We start from the raw sequence: 21,922 nt of genomic DNA, 5'->3' as shown, positions 1-21,922 counted from the left end.
AAGATTATGGCTGTAGTTTCCCCTTGCTTTTAGTTGTTCGCAGTACCAGCAATGCAAGGCCATTTTGGTTGATTTTACAATCTAGGTCAGTCAATCATCTAGATTTTTCCCTGCAACTACTAAAAAGGCTTTTCAGGAACCACATGTCTGTCTGACCTCTCAACAGATACCCCTCCATTGTGGTTGCACTTGCGGTATGGCTATCTGTATTGCTGAGGCATGCAAGTCACCTCACCAACACCATGGTCCATGGTTCATGGGGAAAGTCAAACTCATATAAGGGATTTTTTAAGGTTTCTTGTTTCACCACTGTAGAGAATGACATTTCTTGCTGGTAACTTTTGTTCTTATAAGGCAATATTTTTTGTCATTCTGATTTATTACCTATATATTTTTGTTTTTCAATTTTCAATGTAAACTGAAAATTACTAATACATAAATAGAAACATATTTACTGGCATTATTTGCCAACTTGTTGTATATGCTTCATTTAATCATATGAGAATGTAATTTTAGATCTTTAACTCAAAAAGATGGCATCCGTAGTCATTAATAATATCAAAAGATGTACTAATGAAATGTGCATACCTATTAGGTTTCAATGTAATTCATTTTCTAAAGTACACTACTGGCCATTAAAATTGCTACACTAAGAAGAAATGCAGATGATAAACGAGTATTCATTGGACAAATATATTATACGAGAACTGACATGTGATTACATTTTCATGCAATTTGGGTGCATAGATCCTGAGAAATCAATACCCAGAACAACCACCTCTGGCCGTAATAACGGCCTTGATACACCTGAGCATTGAGTCAAACAAAGCTTGGATGGCGTGTACAGGTACAGCTGCCCATGCAGCTTCAACACGATACCACAGTTCATCAAGAGTAGTGACTGGCGTATTGTGATGAGCCAGTTGCTCGGCCACCATTGACCAGATGTTTTCAATTGGTGAGAGATGTGGAGAAAGTGCTGGCCAGGGCAACAGTCGAACATTTTCTGTATCCAGAAAGGACCGTACAGGACCTGCAACATGCAGTCGTGCATTATCCTGCTGAAATGTAGGGTTTCGCAGCGATCGAATGAAGGGTAGAGCCACGTGTCGTAACACATCTGAACTGTAACGTCCACTGTTCAAAGTGCCGACAGTGCAAACAAGAGGTGACCGAGACGTGTAACCAATGACACCCCCATACCATCACGTCGGGTGATACGCCAGTATGGCGATGACGAATACACGCTTCCCATGTGTGTTCGCCGCAATGTCACCAAACATGGATGCGATCATCATGATGCTGTACACAGAACCTGGGCTCATCCGAAAAAATGACGTTTTGCCATTCATGCACCCAGGATCGTCATTGGATACACCATCACAGGCGCTCCTGCCTGTGATGTAGCGTCAAGGGTAACAGCAGCCATTGTCTCCGAGCTGATAGTCCATGCTCTTGCAAATGTCGTCGAACTGTTCGTGCAGATGATTGTTGTCTCGTTAACGTCCCCATCTGTTGACTCAGGGATCGAGACGTGGCTGCACGATCCATTACAGCCATGTGGATAAGCTGCCAGTCATCTCGACTACTAGTGATACGAAGCCGTTGGGATCCAGCATGGCATTCCGTATTACCCTCCTCAACCCACCGATTCCATATTCTGCTAACAGTCATTGGATCTCAACCAACGTGAGCAGCAATGTCGCGATACGATAAACTGCAATCGCGATAGGCTACAATCCAACCTTTATCAAAGTCAGAAACATGATGGTACGCATTTCTCCTCCTTACACGAGGCATCACAACAACGTTTCACCAGGCAACACTAGTCAACTGATGTTTGTGTATGAGAAATCGGCTGGAAACTTTCCTCACGTCAGCACGTTGTAGGTATCGCCACCGGTGCCAACCTTGTGTGAATGTTCTGAAAAGCTAATCATTTGCATATCACAGCATCTTCTTCCTGTCGGTTAAATTTGACATCTGTAGCGCATCATCTTCGTGGTGTAGCAATTGTTCTTGAGGGCATGATACATTTTCATGTTCACAAACTCATTTGTATCAAAAATAACAAATTTAGAACCTTGCCTCCTGTTGGATAAATTTTTGTACACATCCATGAGGACACATTAATATTTTGTGGTATGACAGAAGTTTTCAATTCAATGACTCCCTCCTTTGCTCCTCTACAAACTAAATATGTATGTGATCGAGGATAGGTGCATTTGTAGTAAAGAGTAACTATAATATCAAATACCAGCAATAATTTCTCTGACCAAAATTGGTTTCTCAGGGGATTTCTTACAATATGGTAATCGATTAGGATCTGTTGCTGTTGGACATAAATGATAAAATGCCAAATATTCATGTCTATGAGGATTTTAACCATCCCCCCAGTAAATTTCAACATATTTTGCTTGCCTCTATTTTTCATTTAAAAATTAAAATTCAGTTAATGGTCTTTCATGAACATGAATAATGCCAAATTTATGCTTAACTGGTGATTCTACATGCCCCTGGTATCTCAATAATTTGTTGATAGAAATGTTCAAACATAATACTGACCGCATCAGCAGAAACAAGTCGTCCCCCTGCATGGCTCCACTGCAGCACTGTGACGGGTGCCTGATGTGGTGACTGAACTGTTACAAATTCTGGATCACCACCACCCCACACACGAAGCTCTCCATTTTCCCAACCAATTACAAGTGCTTTACGTAGTGGATGCCAAGCAAGAGATGTGACCTGAGCCATTGGATGAGATGGCCAGCTGATATCAGGTAATGCTTCACCCTAGAAAATGAAGAGTTCAATGTTATCATCATACTCAGTAAAATTAATGGTATTTACTCCAGCAGGTTTTGGTAACTCACAGACTCTTTCCTGTTCAGCACCAGTAATCCAGACCTACTGCAGTGCAAACATCATGAGTCACAACCACAACTTACTTCATGTTAAACTATATGGCTAAAACAACATTAGTCTGCCATTAGAAATGTTTCCTGTCTCTCTTGGACAACATTAAAATATTTTTCTTTACACTGTTTTCCACAGTTTACATGTTTGTTGCATGTGTTGAAATAAATAAAAAAAAATCTATAAGTCTAACAAGATAAATGTGATCTAATCCATGCCAAAACAGACAATGGAAAATCCAGGATAAAATATTATAGTTGCTACTCACCATACACCAGAGATGCTGAGTCACAGATAGGCAATACAAAAATACTGTCAGAAAGTCATTTCAAATGACCAGGTGCTTTGTAATTCAGCCTTACATTAAGAGAGCATGGCGCACAGCTGAAACTATATCTTTAGTTCATTCTCCTTTGTTCCCAACTTACTGATACTTGTGCTTGATTTGGAACTCTCTATATCATCCTTGGTTGAATCTCTATTCTATAATGTGGCAGTACATCAAATATTGAATTTGGAACAAATTAACACAAGAATACAGAGAAAGGAAATACTCTGGCAAGTAAGTTCACCATCCTACCATTTAGCAGCTAGAAAGACTTAAAATTTGAACCACAGTAAAGGAAATTTTATTCGTGATGTAGAACACATTACCACAGCCATATCACTTCAATACCACCTAAACCACATTTTTCTGTCAGTGAAAGAATAGCACTGAAAGAACTGTAAGAACTATAATTCCAGTATTATTATGAAAAGAATCTTTTATTTCCTGATGACCTTCATATGGGCAGTTTGGTGGAAATATCTCATTATCAGAATGGTAATGAAGACTTCAGCTATGCTTAGTTATTTAGGCATGTCAGAAAAGAATATTAAAAATTAGTATTGGCTGGTCGTACACAGAGAAAAGCAAAAGAAAGAAATTAATTCCGAAAACAAATTACAAAACAGAAACAGGCAACAATAAACGTTAATCACAAAAAAAGGGAGAGATGTTGAAAAAATACAAAAATGTGAAGACAAATACTAGAAGGCAGAAAAAGGAGCAAGAGGTAAATAGTGAGTGTGAGAAGCTGATAGAATGAAAATGAAGTACTTGATACTATTATTTATTTTATGGTCAATTATACAAATGTTTATACAAGGACATATTATTATTCATTAATACAACACAGTTCAACAAAAATTCAATGAAACAGTCACTATACAAAGAATTATTATTATATCACGGATTTTTTACTCTTCATACTCAACACTTCTTCATTCTTTCAGATTTTTTGCTTTCTTTGTTTGACATCACTCTTCTCGTATTCCTTTTACTGAGCTTTGTTTTAAGTCCAGTTTATTTTTCTTGCAGTATTTTTGTTTGTCTACTTTGTTTTTTACATCATTTATTGTAATTTTGTGTTCTCTTGTATCTTCTTAATTTCTGTAAGCCATTTACAGTTGCTCTTAAATTTCCACAATATTTTTATTATTCTCTTATTACTTCTCTTCTCAGATAAGATGTCCAAAGAATGAGATGTGTTTCTTTCTGATTATGCTCATTACCAGATCTATTTTCTTGTATAGTGTTTCATTTGAAGCTATTCTCCAATGATTATTTACTAGACACTGTTTATTTATGCACATCCTAATTATTCTTCTTTCTATCTTGAGTATTCTCTCAATTTCTGCTGTATTAGTCATTTTGAAAATGGTTTCAGCTTCGTATGTTATTTCTGGTTTTGTAACTGTTCTATAATGTCTTAATTGCAGCTTGCAGCTAAAATGTACCCACTTTATGTTATGTTATTTTAATTAATCTTTAGGATTTTTACTAATGTTAATTCACAAAGTATTGAGGTTTACACTAAGGTCAATAACATCTCTTTGAGTGTTGTATTGTTTGTAATTAATGTGAAACTAGAATCAGAACATAAAGAACAGGTACTAAATGCACCACACATGTACTTACGACATGTCGCAACACTTCATGGTCCTTGTTATATCCTCATTTTCATTAAGCACAATATCTGGCTTGGGGGTCATATAAAACTGTCTGTTCACTTCAGGCATAAAATCTAGTAGTACTGTTAAATCTGTGTTCCAAATTTGATCTAGTAGTTTTGTTAAGTCTTTGTTTTTCACAGTTGACATTTGTCTTCCACCATGTCTTTGGGCACACGATTTTGCAAGACATCTACAAGCTGTGGAGAAAAGACTAATTGTGGGCTCCCTTGATGTGACTTGAACAACATGGTGGCCTCCCAAGACTTCAATGAAGAATTTTTTACTTTCAAACAACAGTTCAGGGCAACCTGTTGAAAACTTCATTATAAAATTTCTGAAATGTTCATTGTTACTGTGAACATCAACTTCCAGTTTGTTGGTGAGGTTGGCAAAACTCTTAAAGGTTTAGAAATCCTCAGTATCCATTTTACAGACTTGAATGTTGAAATCCTGGAAAGTGAGGGTGTGGTGGGGAATTCCTTTAAAAATTTCCAGCTTTTATGAAGAGGGTGCCTGTGTACTCAGTGAGAACTCCTACAGCAACGAAAATTTGTACTTTGGGACCATATGGAAATAAATATCAGATAAATTGGTGAGAAATTTTTTCGCAAATGTTCACTTATACCAATATAAGGACACAGCACAGATACAGCCGGTCCACTGTATGATCAACAGGTGTCAGGATCATGTATACACACTACAATCTCAAAATCGATGACAGTGTGCTTTAGACACTTATGGTTCACGGTGCCTCAATTTTATAGTGTGGAGGCATATATGTGTAACGAGCAAGAAATGCTGTTATTACTTTTATGCATGTGTTGTATCAACTGAACATATTGTTGTATGATGTAAAGTACAAAAAAACTTGCAGTAGGCCTATGTTGTTTCATATTGCATTTTGTAGGCTAAATACTTTAAGATCTTATTTTAAGCTGACCTGACCTATATTACAAGTACACAATCTGCATGCTATATGATCAAATGGTACCAAATAAAAATTAATCAATATAGTAATGTAGCAGTATACTGTGGCAATTGTATAGACCTCACAAAAGAATTCAACACTGTTAACTCAAAAAACTTTTGAACTGAAGAATAATACAAAGAACAAACAGTGGTGGCAAAGATATGCAATTCAGGAAAAGAAGACAGAATTCTTACAGGTACTGGACCAGGATGTAAATGTCTCCATCTTTAATCAACATTTACATGGAAAACGGAAACAATGAGTGCAAAAATACTGCTCAGGAACCAAAAATAATATAGAGAAAGAATACAAATACTTAGCTTTACAGATGATAGCTCCACATGAAAGAAACCTCCAAAGAATCTTAGCAAATACACATGCAGCAATAACAGATGAATATAAAATAAAAATAAACACTAAAAAGACATAAATAAAAGTGTACTCCAAGGAATCAAAAAAGTGAATATTAATTACAGAACTAAAATAAAATAAACAAGATCAAAAGTACTCAAGTACTACGAGCAAAGAAGAAAGAATTGGTGAAGATATAATACTAAGAATGAGAGAAGTATCAATAATGTTTATGAGTAAAGTAAAAGAAATACTCAAAAAACATAAATATTGAAGTGAGGCAAAACTAGATGAAAGATATATTTGGAGTATTTGAAATACAGATGGTACAAAAAATGAAACAAGATATCTTGAGGTATTTGATGTATGGTGCTGGTAAAGATAGGGCATGAAATGAATGGATAGACCCACCAACCAAGACAAAGACTTGGTGAAGAAGGAACATTCAGAAAAACAACTGAATGAAGATGGCATGAGTGGATAGGATACATAATATACAAGGAAAGAAAGCCTAGGGAGTTTCCAAATTTTAAAATAAGCCATAAGAATGAAAACATGAAGCAATTTTTGTTTTCTTTTCCTCTGTCTGTAGGATCACCTACATCATCTTAACTGAAAACCGCCATGGAGGTTGAAACCAACCCATTATATGAGACAGATAAAATTTAATAATTACAGCCAAATAAAGAATTAATAGGTTGATACACAAAATTCAGCCTGTGAGTAAAATGTAACAGCAAAAACTCAGTTGGACAATGCATCTTATGAGAATACTTCAATGTAGTGTGTTACTGTTATTCACAGGAGCAGCAGAAAGTGAGGTAGGTCTCGAAGAAAGTAGAAGACAAACACTGGCAGAGACAATGAAGAGGAAGGACTAATGAAAAATGATTGGACATATTTTCAAAAACATCTTGGAAAAAACAGTGCTCGATTTTCACAATTGTACTTACAAAAAACAGTCTAGTTCACACAAATCACATTTATTGGTGACTGGTTTCAGTCTAAAGTCAGGCCATCTTCACACTGTACTCCAAAGCTGATGTGTGGATATAGATCCACTGAGCAGGAACTACAGAAGCCTCCAGATGCTGTCAACTGCTCACAGTAACCACTGCAGCTGACACCATCTGAAGACTTCTGCATTTCCTGCTCTGTGGATCCATCTCCACATAACAATAGGAGCATGGTCTAAAGATGGTCTGCCTTTCCACTGAAACCAGTCACCAATAAATGTGATAAGTATTGTCTACACTATTTTTCTAAGTACAACCGATTACACATTGACAGCCAATGATCAGAAGGAAGGGGTAAAAATAAAAAGGGAAAACATAATGACAAGTTGCTCAAATGCAATTATTGGATGTACAAGGCCAAACAGTTGTCTCTATATTGATCAAAAAAAATCTTGAGGGGAAAGACACTACTTTCACAAAAGTCATCATCTATAGCTGGTGAGCAGAAGTTTCATATCTCTACTCTTCATTCATTCACTGTCACATAGTGGAAAACCACTGACATTTGACTCTGTGATACTTAACATAGAGCAAATTATCACACAGATACAATTATTCTAACATCTCTTATAAATAATTCTCAGTAGAATAAAAATGTTTTTGGCTGTTGCAATAAAAAAATTTTAAAAATTGTGATATCCACTTTTTGCTTAGAATTTTTTCCTAGTAACAGGCCATGTTCAGTAACAATATTTTTATTTTTCTGTTTAACTCATCCTGAGACATCAAGGAATAGTCAAATTGGTAAGGGAGAGAAGTGTAACATGCAAAAATTATTGAGGGAGGCCACGTCTTGACTACAGTAAGTAGGTTAATATGGATGTAGGATGCAATAACTACACAGAGGTTTGCACAGGACAGACTTGCATTGTGAGCTAATTAAAACCAGTCATTGAACTGAAAAGCAGCACAACAGCAACAATAACACGAAAATAAGTTACATAAAACATTTTAGTATAATAATTTGTTTACATCAGTGTTCAGTGCATCACTTTAGAATAACTTCTCAAAAATTGCATTTCAGAGAGCGCATTATTTAAAAAGCATCGTCATCATCTTTATTATCTAGTGGATTAGCAGTCCTTTAAAGCCTACAGCAGAAAGACAAAAGAAATGACCAAACTACAAAGAGGAAAAAGCAGCACACTATAAAAAATTACAAAAGAACCCGTTATGAAAAGCGCTGTATTAAAGGAGATCAGTCATTTACAACAGAGGAGATATCTACTGCAGATGGTAGTCCTACATTGCTAGCTTCATCTTACACTGATGATGGGTCCATTTATTTAAGGATGGAAAACACTCGATCCTTCCATTGTGTCCTCAGATGTCCCTTGGATGTTTTACACCAGCCTGAGAATGGAGGATTTGGTATGGGAGGGATCTATCAGCTCAAGGGATGTGGCCAAACCACTGTAGCCTCTTGTGCCCTAATATTTGGCTAGTGTGTGGCGTTTCAAATTGCTGATACAGATCTTCTTTCATTCTACTTTCCTGGTATTGTAGATGGGTCCATAGATCTGTCGAAGTGCCTTCCTCTCGAAGGCACATATTATTTCTTCAGTTGTTGCTGATGTTGCCCAGATTTCACAAGCATGTAAAAGTACAGGCCATACTAGTGTCATATATGCATACATCTTGTTCTTCTGTGACATCAGTTGTGACTTGAATAAATTGTTCAGAGCAAAGAACGTGCAATTAGTGTTTGTTATTCATTGTTTCACTTTTATCACTCAGTATGGATTCCAGGTGCTTGAATTCTCAAATTCATTCAAAGATATGACCATTGACAACAATGGAAGGAAGGAGAGATTGACGACATGATACAAAGAGATATTTGTTTTGATCATCGTTCACCACCAGCCCAACTTTCTTCGTACTGTGGAGAAACTGTGAAGTATCAGCACATACTTGCTCCATGGTGTCATGGAATCCCAACATCATCAGCAAATGCCAGGACTGAGTCCGCTCTCATCATCTCCATTTCTCTGATTCAATAAGTGTCACTGCTTACTTCATCCAAGGCCAAGTTAAATAGTACTGATGCTAATGGATCTCCTTGTCTCAACCCATTTCAAATATTGAATGGCGGCAATAGCTGGTTGCTGAACTGTACTTGACAAGTTGATTAAGAGTAGCTGCAATTCGTCAGATTTATTTCGATGAGATGTCAAATTCCGCTGTTCTCCATAAGATGGAGTGGTCATAAGGTACCTGAAAATCAATGAAGGTAAGATATCATTCTTAATCAAACTCATAAAATTTTTCTATTGTCTGCCTCAAAGTAAATGTGTGGTCAAGAATCAACTGTTCAGGGAACAAACCATATTGATAGGGGCCTATGAGTCCTTCATCCAATGGTTTCATGCAGTTTAGTATTGTTTGAAAATTTGAGATGTATAGTACATGTCTCACACAACTGATTTAACAGCTGTAATAGTATCATCTTCGACAATATCATGCCTGTAATTTACACAATATAAAATAGACGGATGCATGCACCATAATCAGTATTTCACTGAACATTAAAATTTTAAATACAAGACTGCAGACTATGTCTACGCTAGAATGAAAATGCAGTGAAAGCTGTTTTGTTCAGTCATTTCTGACTACATTTGGGAAAGTCAGTCTTTGTATTATGTTCTCTTTTAGTGGTACGTCTTTTCTCTTTTGTCTCGCCTTATTCAACTTCCTATGATTTGCAGTTCCACATCTGTAGACTCACAAAACCATGTTGGATTTGTTGTTAGCAGCATATATGGTCAGCCCGTGAATGGGCGCCTTTTCCTGGTTGAGATGCAACCAGTTAGGTCACAAACTAATCCGTATGGGCTGATATCCCAGTTTTAAAATTATTCTCTGTTAAACTCAACTTTCCAGAGTTCCTTAGCTTTTTTGAAATTCAGTTTTCATATTAATTTATTCTCTGAACCTCTCAAGGAGACACTGTCCATGTGGGAGAGAGGTTTCCTAATTCATATGACACTAAGGGCTAGTTCTGGCAGTACCATAGCTGCTGCAGGATCTCCCGATCCATACACGTCTTACTCGATGAACTAGTGTGTCTCACAGCACCCATCTTCCCACTCTGTATCCTTCAAATTTTTAAGGAAACAGAAGATGAACCTTTACAGCTGTAGAGAAAGAAATTCATCTAGGGGAAGGTTACCCCAAAATTAAAAGCCCTGGTCCTCCGGGTTGGGGGTTGCCAATGGATTACTTCCTCATCACAGAAAACCTGGTAATGGTACACAGACTACAAGGAAGCCTCAGAGCTCCCTAAAACAAAATATACAAAAAATGAGAGAACAAGGTATATGGTTTGGAACATGTAATATTTTTAGTTTATATAACACAGATTCCTCAATCAGTCTAGTTAAGGAGATCAAATGATACAGACTAGATTTAGCTGCATTACAGGAATTTCACTGGGAGGATAATAGTACACTTGATGTTGAAAAGTATTCAGTCTTTTATGGAAGTTGTAAGTCTAAACACAAACTCAATGGGTCATTGTGGAAAGGTACCTAAGTCACTCAAAATAAATTTTCAGGAACAACAAAAAATTGTCCAGTTGAATAATTAAGGATTAAACAATCACACAAAAAATGCTAGTTAATTTTCTGATAAAATGAAAGAGATGCTGTATAGACAAGTGCTCAATAATGAAATAATTTTGTGTACAAAAATATACAAAATTGGGTGACTTACGTACCTTTCTGCATTGAAAGTATTAGATACCATTCACAAACTAAATTATTTTTTGCAGACTAATTTTATTACCTAAGAACATTGTTCATTATTGACTCAATGAACCAGATGAAGTGTATCTCACAGTACCCTATCTTCCCACTCCCTATAACTTAGATTTTTAAGGAAAGGAAAGACAAACCTCAACAGCTGTAGAGAAAGTGGTTCATCTAGGGGACGGTTACCCCAAAATTAAAAGCTCTGGTCCTACAGGTTGAAGCCTGCCAATAGGTTACCACCCCATATAGAAAACTTGGTAATGGTAAACAGACTACAAGGAAGCCTCAGAATTTCATAAGAAAAAATAGACGAAAAGTAAGACGACAAGAGATAGAATTTGAAACATGGAATATTTGTAGTTTATATAAAACACACTCCTCAATCAGTCTAGTCAAGGAGATCAAAAGATATAGGATGGATTTAGTTGCATTGCAGGAAGTTTGCTGGGAGGATACAGGTACTCTTGATGTTGAAAAGTATTCGATCTCTTATGGAAGCTATAGTCAGGACACAAATTGCATAATGGATTTTGTGTGACCCCTAGAACAGCAGTATTAACAGCAGACACAAAGAGGTGTAAAATGTCGTTTGTGGACAGCCATGCATCCAAACCAATGCACGCAAACCAAGTGAAGGAAGAATTCTGTGCAGAATTGGAGGTAGCAATCAACAGCACTTGGAATAACAAATATAAAGTCCCACTGGGTGATATGAATGCCAAAGTGTGAAGAGAAAGCATATTCCTTCAACAACTGTAAGACGCAGTTTACATGAACTCAGCAATGACAGTGGCATCTGGTTCTTAACCTTTGCAACACTGACAATGATATTCATCAACATTAATTTCCAACAGAAGGACATACACAAAACAACTTGTGTGTCAACAGACGGTAAATAAGTTAATTAGGAAAATCACATTGTAACTGACATCAAAGCAAAGAACTGCGTGATGGATGTAAAGACAGGATGGGGTGCTAAGTGACCACTTCCTAGCAAAAAGCTGACTTCAAGTACAATGCACAGTCAGAGACAGAAACAGTTATAAGAAAGTAATATGCTACAACATTAATATGCTCAGAGATACTATAAAAAAAGACGAATTTCAGCTCCATCTCAGCATCCACTTAGAAACTCTGCAAGAGGAGGATTCACAAAAGAACCTTGAAGTAGTACTGAAAAAATCAAATTACATATTTTGTAAAATGAAGGAACTGCACAACAGATGTGACTCAACAATCTTATATTGCATATGTTATTGGTTTCGAAACACTTAAAGTTCCATCATCTGGTGTAAAGAGTAATAATGAAAATATTATTACAAGACAAAAAGAGTGAATCCTCAAGGTTTTTTTTCTTTCTATTTTATTTTTTTATGTATTTATCTTTTAAATGTCAGGTATGGATCTATACAGTTAAAATCTATAAAATAAAATAAAAGAGAAAACAGAATGTTACTTACATACAAATATCATGGATACATGTCATAGATAACTGGAAAGAAACTGCTGCTAGCCACTTTTCATATGAAAATATTTGGGGATACTTTCTCCTCTCCTAGCATGTATCATATTGAGTGTGATACAAGCTAGATATGCAAGAGTAGATATACTTGAACAGACACGTAGGAATTTTTATACGAGATTTAAAGAACACAAAGACCTGGCCAAGTCCAGGTCAGCTCTGACACTGCACATGTCAGCAGCAGCAGGTTAGCAATAACTTCCCTGTCCTACACACTCCTGAGAAACATCCGATACTCAATATCCTGGAAAAAACTGAAATCTTAAGAAGTCTTCATTCCTATCCTCTTGATACTATTAATGAGTGGAAAATTAAGGTGTGTACTGTAATGTAATATTTTTCCTTGTTTCTGTATGTTTCATATGATTATTTATTAGCCGTTCAGCATGTTTACCATGCAATTGGCTTCTTCGAAATACATTTTACATATTTCATATAAGTAGAGTTGTTACTAATTTTTACATTATGCATACATATACCTACATATTTTTAGTAGTTAGTAATTTGTACATTTTACTCACATCATCATTTTACATAAACATAAATACATAAACTTCTTACTAATCAGACAATTTCAGCAATAATCATTATACAGTTTACATTCAAGAATTAATTATACGGTTTTACACATTAAGTTAATGATAGTTACATTATTTCATTATTTATACATTCCTTTCAAATTACTTCCAAGATATTCTTCAATAGAGTAATATGCTGTATTTTTGAGCCATGTGTCTAATACCTCCTTAAATTTAAAGTGAGTGAGGGTTTTGATAGATTGTGGCAGCTTATTATATAACTTTAGACTTAGTTGTTTGTGACTGTTGTGTGTCAGTGACAGCCTAGAATACAGTATATCAAGCATGCAGCTGTTTCGAGTGCTGTGCAAATGTAAATTCTTTCTCTGTGTAAATTGTTATATATTTTCTTTTACATATATTAAGCAGTTATACATATAGAGACTTGGAAGTGTCATTATGGTCAATATACTGAAATGCTCCTTACAGCTTTCTCTTGGACCCAATCCTTGTAAACATCTAATTGCTGCTTTTTTCTTTTTCTTTAATACACAGTTTGTACCTGGTGAATTACCCCATATCTGAATCCCATATTGTAGTTGTGACTGAAAGAATGCATAATGTACAGGTTCTCTTCCCTTCTAATGTAGTGATGGTTCTGACTCCTTTCTGCTGCCACTTGCTGCTTTTGCAGTTTACACAGTTTACTAATCACATATCTGATTCACACTGTGCCTGCACTTGGGTCATTTGCGCCCTCAACATGCACGGCTAGCAAGTCTATACTATAGCTTAGTCTTCCTGTTAATGTTCCCAGGTGGGGCAGCTTGGCAGAATGGTTTCATGAAATTTAGGTAGTAATTCCACACAGCAAAATTTTCCTCTTCTCATTTTTGTTTCATGTTTTATGATTCTGGTGACTGTCAATGTCCAATTGTACTGTCAGTTTTTGGGATCTTTCTAGGTCCCCCTTTTTACTCTTCTGACAGAGAACTTTTGTTCCATGACAACAAGGGGGTGCGAATGACCTCAGATGGTTATGTGATTTTATTTGTAACTAAAGCCCTGTTCTGCTTTTTATTTTATTTTAGAAATTATAACTATATAGTTCTATATATGACTTTTTTTAAATTGAGGATACCTTCACATTGTCTTATAACATAATATTTTCATTATTACAGTTTACACTAGATCATGAAAGTTCTGAAACTGGTCATATATCCATACAAGGTTGTTGAGTCAGCAACTGTTGTACGGTTTCTTCTTTTTACAAAATGGCCTTGTAGAGTTGTGGATGCCTCACAAGAAGAACCCTTCGAGTATGGAAAGAAGCCAAGGTTGGTGTAAATGAGGTGGAAAATACAATACTGCCTAAGACGCCCTGAGGACAGGAAAGAAAATGTACGTCAAAGGAGCGATAGAGGAGGCTCAAAAAGATTTATTGGGACTAGAGGTGGAAAAGTTGTGTCATAATATTATCTTTTTTAAGAAGGGATATGACCTCCATGAACCATGGACCTTGCCGTTGGTGGGGAGGCTTGCGTGCCTCAGCGATACAGATGGCCGTACCGTAGGTGCAACCACAACGGAGGGGTATCTGTTGAGAGGCCAGACAAACATGTGGTTCCTGAAGAGGGGCAGCAGCCTTTTCAGTAGTTGCAGGGGCAACAGTCTGGATGATTGACTGATCTGGCCTTGTAACATTAACCAAAACGGCCTTGCTGTGCTGGTACTGCGAACGGTTGAAAGCAAGGGGAAACTACAGCCGTAATTTTTCCCCAGGGCATGCAGCTTTACTGTATGGTTAATGATGATGGCGTCCTCTTGGATAAAATATTCCAGAGGTAAAATAGTCCCCCATTCAGATCTCCGGGCGGGGACTACTCAAAAGGACGTCGTTATCAAGAGAAAGAAAACTGGCGTTCTACGGATCGGAGCGTGGAATGTCAGATCTCTTAATCGGGCAGGTAGGTTAGAAAATTTAAAAAGGGAAATGGATACGTTAAAGTTAGATATATTGGGAATTAGTGAAGTTCGGTGGCAGGAGGAACAAGACTTCTGGTCAGGCGAATACAGGGTTATAAATATAAAGTCAAATAGGGGTAATGCAGGAGTAGGTTTAATAATGAATAAAAAAATAGGAACTCGGGTAAGCTACTACAAACAACATAGTGAACGCATTATTGTGACCAAGATATACACGAAGCCCATGCCTACTACAGTAGTACAAGTTTATGTGCCAACTAGCTCAGCAGATGACGAAGAAATTGAAGAAATGTATGATGAAATAAAAGAAATTATTCAGATAGTGAAAGGAGGCGAAAATTTAATAGTCATGGGTGACTGGAATTTGGTAGTAGGAAATGGGAGAGAAGGAAACATAGTAGGTGAATATGGATTGGGGATTAGAAATGAAAGAGGAAGCCGCCTGGTAGAATTTTGCACAGAGCACAACTTAATCATAGTTAACACTTGGTTCAAGAATCATAGAAGAAGGTTGTATACATGGAAGAAGCCTGGAGATACTGGCAGGTTTCAGATAGATTATATAATGGTAAGACAGAGATTTAGGAACCAGGTTTTAAATTGTAAAACATTTCCAGGGGCAGATGTGGACTCTGACCACAATCTATTGGTTATGAACTGTAGATTAAAACTGAAGAAACTGCAAAAAGGTGGGAATTTAAGGAGATGGGACCTGGACAAACTGACTAAACCAGACGTTGTCTAAACCAGAGGTTGTACAGAGTTTCAGGGAGAGCTTAAGGGAACAATTGACAGGAATGGGGGAAAGAAATACAGTAGAAGAAGAATGGGTAGCTTTGAGGGATGAAGTAGTGAAGGCAGCAGAGGATCAAGTAGGTAAAATACGAGGGCTAGTAGAAATCCTTGGGTAACAGAAGAAATATTGAATTTAATTGATGAAAGGAGAAAATATAAAAATGCAGTAAATGAAGCAGGCAAAAAGGAATACAAACGTCTCAAAAATGAGATCGATAGGAAGTGCAAAATGGCTAAGCAGGGATGGCTAGAGGACAAATGTAAGGATGTAGAGGCTTATCTCACTAGGGGTAAGATAGATACTGCCTACAGGAGAATTAAAGAGACCTTTGGAGAAAAGAGAGCCACTTGTATGAATATCAAGAGCTCAGATGGAAACCCAGTTCTAAGCAAAGAAGGGAAAGCAGAAAGGTGGAAGGAGTATATAGAGGGTCTATACAAGGGCGATGTACTTGAGGACAATATCATGGAAATGGAAGAGGATGTAGATGAAGATGAAATGGGAGATACGATACTATGTGAAGAGTTTGACAGAGCACTGAAAGACCTGAGTCGAAACAAGGCCCCGGGAGTAGACAACATTCCATTGGAACAACTGACAGCCTTGGGAGAGCCAGTCCTGACAAAACTCTACCATCTGGTGAGCAAGATGTATGAGACAGGCAAAATACCCTCAGACTTCAAGAAGAATATAATAATTCCAATCCCAAAGAAAGCAGGTGTTGACAGATGTGAAAATTACCGAACTATCAGTTTAATAAGTCACGGCTGCAAAATACTGACGCGAATTCTTTACAGACGAATGGAAAACCTGGTAGAAGCCGACCTCGGGGAAGATCAGTTTGGATTCTGTAGAAATGTTGGAACACTTGAGGCAATACTGACCCTACGACTTATCTTGGAAACTAGATTAAGGAAAGGCAAACCTACATTTCTAGCAGTGGTAGACTTAAGAGAAAGCTTTTGACAATGTTGACTGGAATACTCTCTTTCAAATTCTGAAGGTGGCAGGGGTAAAATACAGGGAGCGAAAGGCTATTTACAATTTGTACAGAAACCAAATGGTTGCTATAAGAGTTGAGGGGCATGAAAGGGAAGCAGTAGTTGGGAAGGGAGTGAGACAGGGTTGTAGCCTCTCCCCGATGTTATTCAATCTGTATATTGAGCAAGCAGTGAAGGAAGCAAAAGAAAAATTTGGAGTAGGTATCAAAATCCATGGAGAAGAAATAAAAACCTTGAGGTTCGCCGATGACATTGTAATTCTGTCAGAGACAGCAAAGGACTTGGAAGAGCAGTTGAACGGAATGGATAGCATCTTGAAAGGAGGATATAAGATGAACATCAACAAAAGCAAAACGAGGGTAATGGAATGTAGTCGAATTAAGTCGGGAGATGCTGAGGGTATTAGATTAGGAAATGAGACACTTAAAGTAGTAAAGGAGTTTTGCTATTTGGGGAGCAAAATAACTGATGATGGTCGAAGTAGAGAGGATATAAAATGTAGACTGGCAATGGGAAGGAAAGCGTTTCTGAAGAAGAGAAATTTGTTAACATCGAGTATAGATTTAAGTGTCAGGAAGTCATTTCTGAAAGTATTTGTATGGAGTGTAGCCACGTATGGAAGTGAAACATGGACGATAAATAGCTTAGACAAGAAGACAGTAGAAGCTTTCGAAATGTGGTGCTACAGAAGAATACTGAAGATTAGATGGGTAGATCACATAACTAATGAGGAGGTATTGAATAGGATTGGGGAGAAGAGAAGTTTGTGGCACAACTTGACTAGAAGAAGGGATCGATTGGTAGGACATGTTCTGAGGCATCAAGGGATCACAAATTTAGCATTGGAGGGCAGCGTGGAGGGTAAAAATCGTGGAGGGAGACCAAGAGATGAATACACCAAGCAGATTCAGAAGCATGTAGGTTGCAGTAGGTACTGGGAGATGAAGGAGCTTGCACAGGATAGAGTAGCATGAAGAGCTGCATCAAACCAGTCTCAGGACTGAAGACCGCAACAACAACAACAACAAGTGAGATTTTGTCCAATTTTATACAGATAAAAGCCACTAGTTTGCAGAAGTGCTTGGTGAATATCAGAGTGGTTGAAGAAATGGCTGTTTGGTTGTGAGCAATGACAATTTCTCTTTATTGCAAAAGCTCACAGAGAAAAAGCGGGAATATGGTGAAGACCTTCATGTTATCTTCACATATTTTAAGAAGGCACATGACAGTGTCCACCGGAAGTGCCTAACCAAGTTTGATATATTAAAGAAACTCATCAGCCTAGTTTGAGTTTGTCTCGCCGATTCAAAAGGCAAAGTGATACTTGGGAACCAAGTTACAGAGAGCTTTAACACAAACACAAGATTGAGACAAACAGATGGTGTGCCACCGATATTGTTCAACGTTGTGCTAAAGAAGATAGCAAGAGAAGTTTTCCATATGGGTTTCAAAGAGATCAAAGTAGAGTGTGAGAAAGTCACACACCTCACATCTGAAAAGATGGTCCTATTGTCCAGATCTAACAATGCAAATGAGCAACAGCATGGGAGTGGAAAAGAACAAGATTGGTCTCCTTGTGAATGAATTGAAGACCAAGTACCTGGTGATGAGCAGGAGTCATGCCTATTCAAGAAATGCACTCCAGCCTCTGTGGTAGTCAGAACCCAATCCCAAAAAAGGTTCTCAATTTTAAATATCTTCTGCAAATCAATCATACTTCAGTCTGAGACAGCTTTTTAAAGCATGCAGTCTCCCCAGGAATATCAAACTCCAGCTGTACAAAACACTACTCCACCCAGAAAAAAGACTTAAATAATCTTCTCATTTTTGAATGGAAAGTCTTACGGAAGATCTATGGTCTGTGATCCAGTACAAGATGAGATCACTGGAGAGTGGAGGATTTGCCATAATTGAGAGCTTGATTAAATCTACAACGGACCAAACATTGTATACCTATTGAAAACCAAACAGCTTGTATAGGCAGGGCATGACATTCGGGTGAATAAATCAATGGATATTACTCCACGTGGAAGAAGGCCACCAGACAGATGAAAGAAAAGGTACAAAGATGGAATCCATGAGGACTTGCTGCATATCAACATAGAGGGCAACTGGCGACAGAAAGCAGGAAATAGAATATGGTGAAAAAGACTTGGTCCTCTGGAGCTGATCGCCTAAAGTAAAGTAGATTATTATCCAAAAATTAGCTGAGGAATTTCGAAACTGATGTATGTAAAAATATAAACACTTTTAGCAGAAGACATAATAGCCGTGACCTAGCATCGACCACCAGTGCGCCCCTCCACAACCCCTCTTCTCCTGGAACTCTGCCCACTCATATGCTGCACTTAAACTCATCCCAATGAAAATCCAGGAAAGAGATCCTCATAATGTCTCACAATATAACCAAGAGAAAACATTTCAATAACTCATTGATATACCTTAACTCAAAAGTAGGAATCATGGCCTATGCACAAAGAGTGTCCAATAATAATGTACTTATGTGAGCTGTGATAAATTCTTGGTTTTATCATCATAAACTGTACAAAAATTCATGTCACAGCATAAGCAACAGTGCAAATCTGATGCACTAGAAGACCAAATTTAATGGCCTGGGTGTAATAACACCCCTCCCCCTTATTAGAAATACTGGTTGTGTTGAAAGAGATATCTGCAGCATGTCTAGGTTATGTTGGAAGGTGACAGTTTTGTCCCAAATTAGAGAATACAACAAATAGGGATCAAAAATTTTAGGTGGTAAACTGATCTTTATGGTAGTCCAGGTCAAGTCATCTTTGGCAAGAATCAACATGAGAACCCTCCATGCAATTGATTCAGCAATTTACAGTTTCAAACAGAGTTACTCACTCTTGACACCTGCTGCTTAGTGAAAAAATTTGCTCTGTAAAAACTACAACTGCAAAGTTAATTTGCTGTATTACACAACAATAATTACTCATAATACAGAAAATTCCTGAGAGTATTTTGGTACATATTATGTAGATAGTAGATGGCCCTAACCCATGCAACAACTATAAAAATTAAAGAGGGGTAGTGGGGGGGGGGGGGGGGGGGGGGGAAGAGATGGGGCATATCGTAAATGTTATCATTTTATGATTAGCCTTTAAAGTCTGTACTGGTTGCACATTACATCTCAAAGACTGGAGATGTGGCAGACTTCTGTGCACTTGGTAACACAACTTTAGTAGATAAATACGAAATGCAGAAAAGAGACTAGAAGGTTAAAGGATAACATATCCATTCAACCTCTACAACTGGAAAATATATTTATAGAGCTGTTGATTACATTTTGTCTGGTACCAAACATACCCAAAAGATGAGTAGCATTAAAAGTATGTACGACGAAAACTGAGTTTACACTGGCGTCAGTTAAAAAAAACCACTTTTTTTTTTTTTTACGATTCTATTAACCAGTAGTATAAGGTCTTATCATATTGTTGATGAACAGGAAGATTGTCGCTTGTCAAGTGATAAACAGAAACTGACAATAAAGGTGGATGTTGATTTTCAGTATACACTACGCAGGTGCTTGTTCAAATTGTTTATTCTACTATGAGTCTAGAACCCTGCACCTTCTGTACAGACATGATACATTTTCGCCTTTAATTTTTTCGATGATATTTATACCGCTACACTCCCTCCAACGATAATTGAAATAACAACATATTTTCCAACCTAGGTGGATCTTATAAATTTATTGTTTCACTGTAAACGGAAGTCCTACATAAAAGTTCAGTATGGGTGTAAAGCATATGCACTGATACATGGGAAATCATGGTATTGAGTCAAACAACAGTTACTTTCGTATTAACACTGTCACATACCAGTTCATCGTAAATGCTCACGAATCCTCCTTTGTTTTCGCTGTATGAAGAGACTGCTAGCAGTGAATGCTGATGATGCCAGTCCACACCCAAGTTTATAGCTGCTAAATCGGGGTTTTGTACTTTGTAATCGAAGTATAATGACATTCTCGTGACTGATAAACCTAACAACTTCAAGAAGTAAGCAACTTTTATTTTTAATTAATTATATCACAATACCAAATAATTCTTTCGGAGTTAAATTTTTGTCACACACTCGTGTTCTGCATTTCAAGTCATGTCTTCGCTATTGGAGAATAAATACGAGAACACCGGTTCACACCAGTCCCACAGAAACATTCTGTACACGAAATAGTGATATAGTTGTTAAATCTTTCAGCCTCAGTATTTGCGTGACGATCGGAATTCGCGGCTTTGTTACACACGTCAACACAACTGAAACCATGGCAACGGGACTCACAGCCATCTCTATAATAATTCGATAATTGTCAAAATACGACAATCGATTTACATTATGAACAGATTTGCAGTTTTACCACATCGTAAACAATGATAGTATGCCCTTGGTAAAATATTCCGTAGATAAATAGTTCATAATTCAATTACGTGGTTGGGAACTATTCAGGGAGACGTTGTAAAAAAAATAAATAAATAAAAGCAGCGGCCTGAAAATAAGGTTCTGAATGTTAGATCTCTAATCGCGGTGGTAGATTGAAGAAGTTGGAAATGCAAATGAAAAGGTTGAAGTTACAAACAGTGGGACTTAGTGAAGTGTGAAGCCAGAAAGAACAGAATTCCAGGTATGGCCGGGTCCAGTATTTTCATCACAGAATCAAGTAAGACCACAATCTGTTAGTATGTGGTAGGGGCGTGGCAGGAACATGAAAATAGAAATTATAATGAACTACTATAAACAGCACAATGAAGTGATTATCGTAGCGTAGATAGCCCCCTCCACGATCAACAACAACAGTACATTACTACATTAAAACACACTTGCGAGGTCAGCATAGGACAAGGTACATAAATAAGGAAATGGAGACTGGGAAACTGTAACGATAAGGCTTTGTCGAGAGTTTCAAAGTAAGCATTAGATAATGACTACCATAAACAGAAGGAAAGAATACAATAGACGATTAAAGGATAATTTGAATTATGAAACAGTGAAGAAAGTATTGGAAGAACTATGTAAAATTGGGAAGCTCGGTAGAAATCGTTAAATAACGTGTGAAATATTAAATTTAATTAATAAAATGA

At 37.2% G+C, this 21,922-nt stretch overlaps 1 protein-coding gene across 1 annotated transcript in view; it reads right to left on the bottom strand.

Annotated features, from left to right (window-relative positions):
• The window catches only part of LOC126457406 (intraflagellar transport protein 140 homolog), a 262,614-nt gene extending 241,577 nt beyond the window's left edge, over nucleotides 1–21,037 (bottom strand). The window contains exons 1-2 of the mRNA XM_050093673.1: nucleotides 20,666–21,037; nucleotides 2,566–2,793 (exon numbers count right to left, since the gene is read on the bottom strand). Coding sequence (XP_049949630.1) covers nucleotides 2,566–2,793; nucleotides 20,666–20,812 — 375 coding nt within the window. The 5' untranslated portion in view covers nucleotides 20,813–21,037. The remainder of the gene's footprint in view (nucleotides 1–2,565; nucleotides 2,794–20,665) is intronic.
• Between the last annotated feature and the right edge of the window lie 885 nt (nucleotides 21,038–21,922).

This window comes from Schistocerca serialis, chromosome 2 (genome assembly GCF_023864345.2).
Source record: "Schistocerca serialis cubense isolate TAMUIC-IGC-003099 chromosome 2, iqSchSeri2.2, whole genome shotgun sequence".
Classification (NCBI taxonomy): Eukaryota; Metazoa; Arthropoda; class Insecta; order Orthoptera; family Acrididae; genus Schistocerca; species Schistocerca serialis.
Note: the sequence above shows the minus strand (reverse complement) of the source record. Positions and strands in the feature narration are given on the sequence as shown.